Below are 1,655 nucleotides of genomic sequence, written 5' to 3' on the forward strand. Positions count from 1 at the left end.
CCCCGCCCCTGCCCACTCAGCCTGGGCATCCCAGAGAATTGGGTGGGGAAGACGTGGCGTCGGGGCTGGCAGTGGGGGAAAGAGCACAGACCCCGCCGGGCCTTGGGGAGGTGGTGCCCGAGGGCCAGGCCGAGAGCAGAGTCCGGGGTGGGGGTCTGGGCCCACTGGGCCCTGGGCATGGACAGCTGGGGCATCTGAGCTCCTCAGAGGCCCTAGGGCCCCAGGCCTGCGGGGGCCCGGCCTCCCCACTCCCCAGACCTGTCCCCTGGCAGTGCCCCCCTAGCCCGAGCTCCCTGGAGATGGGGCCTCTACAGAGGCCTGCAGTGGTGGAGGCAAGGACAGTGGGGCCCCCCCTGCGGCAGTGTGAGTGCAGCCCTGGGGCCCGCGGGCGGGAGAGGCCGGGGAGCGGCCAGTGTGACAAGCGGCCGCCCGCAGATGTCCCGCATGTACACCATCCCGCTGTATGAGGACCTCTGCACCGGCGCCCTCAAGTCCTTCGCCCTGGAGGTCTTCTACCAGACGCAGGGCCGGCTGCACCCCAACTTGCGCCGGACCATCCAGCAGATCCTGTCCCAGGGCCTGGGCCCCAGCACAGAGCCCAGCGTGGAGCCAGGCGGGGCCGGAGCGGACTCGGAGGCGGACGCGGACGCACCAGCCCTGCTGCTTGGGGACGAGGCCCCCGGCAGCGCCATCTCTCTCAGGGATGTCAACGTGTCTGCCTAGAGCCCTGACTGCTCGACACCACGATTGTGCCTTCCGGGCCTCGGCCCACCGTGACCACGCCTCAGCCTGGCCAGGAGCTCTGCCGGGCCCGCGCACCCCTCCTGCAGGCTCTCTGGGGGCACCCCCGGGGCCGGCCAAGGCCCGGGGACCTGGTCCCCCCAGCCCTCTTGCACTGCGGGCCTAGAGCGGCCAGCACACGCCACACCCTCTTGTCTCAACACTGACTGCCAGGCGCTGCCCCTGGGTCGATGGCGACCGCCACACCGTGCCTTACATCTGCCGGGGGCCCGGGCCACGCTGTCCCCGCAGCGTGCTTCCTGCCCGCGGACCCCGCACCCCACCCCCAGGGATGGCAGCCTCGGTTGGCCTCCGGCAGAGGACGCAGACATGCCCTCCGTGTGGGGGGCAAGGGACACCGAGGAGAGGGTGGATGTCCCTGGGGAGGGGCCCCCCGGAAAGCCTTAGCTCCTCAGGGAACACGGGATCCCAGGCCCCAGGGGCAGTGGGACAGGACAGTGTGTCTTGGGGCTGCCTGGGGCCAGTGCAGCAATAACACACAGGGAGGGGCGGGCGGCACTGGTGCTCCTTCTAGGCCCACCCTGCTGGAGGAGGCCTGGGGAGCCCAGTGCCTAGAGCCGGGCCCCCTGGGGGACCACTGTGCAGGGTCACCGTGACTCCCATTAAACCTCCACTCTGCAAACTGCCTCCCGGCCTGTTCGTCCCAGCTCCTCCGCACCTGCCCAGCTGCCGCCGCCGGCGGGTCCTGAGCGGGCCACCGCCAGACACGCCGGCCAGAGGCCGGAGGGGCTGGCTAGGGCTGAGACTTTTCTCTGCCCCCCAGCCTCTCCTGGCCATCCCGGCTCTGCCCTCGCAAGCCCCCGATCCTGCCCGGCAGCCCTGGGGGTCTGAGCGCCAGCGGCACCCTCCACCCT

The 1,655-nt window shown here is 71.5% G+C and overlaps 1 protein-coding gene across 1 annotated transcript in view; it reads left to right on the forward strand.

Annotated features, from left to right (window-relative positions):
• The window catches only part of RNPEPL1 (arginyl aminopeptidase like 1), a 9,574-nt gene extending 8,851 nt beyond the window's left edge, over positions 1-723 (forward strand). The window contains exon 11 of the mRNA XM_007469945.1: positions 436-723. Within this exon, the coding sequence (XP_007470007.1) occupies positions 436-723 (288 nt within the window). The remainder of the gene's footprint in view (positions 1-435) is intronic.
• Positions 724-1,655: the final 932 nt, after the last annotated feature.

This window comes from Lipotes vexillifer, unplaced genomic scaffold (genome assembly GCF_000442215.2).
Source record: "Lipotes vexillifer unplaced genomic scaffold, Lipotes_vexillifer_v1.1 scaffold988, whole genome shotgun sequence".
In the NCBI taxonomy this organism is placed as follows: domain Eukaryota; kingdom Metazoa; phylum Chordata; class Mammalia; order Artiodactyla; family Lipotidae; genus Lipotes; species Lipotes vexillifer.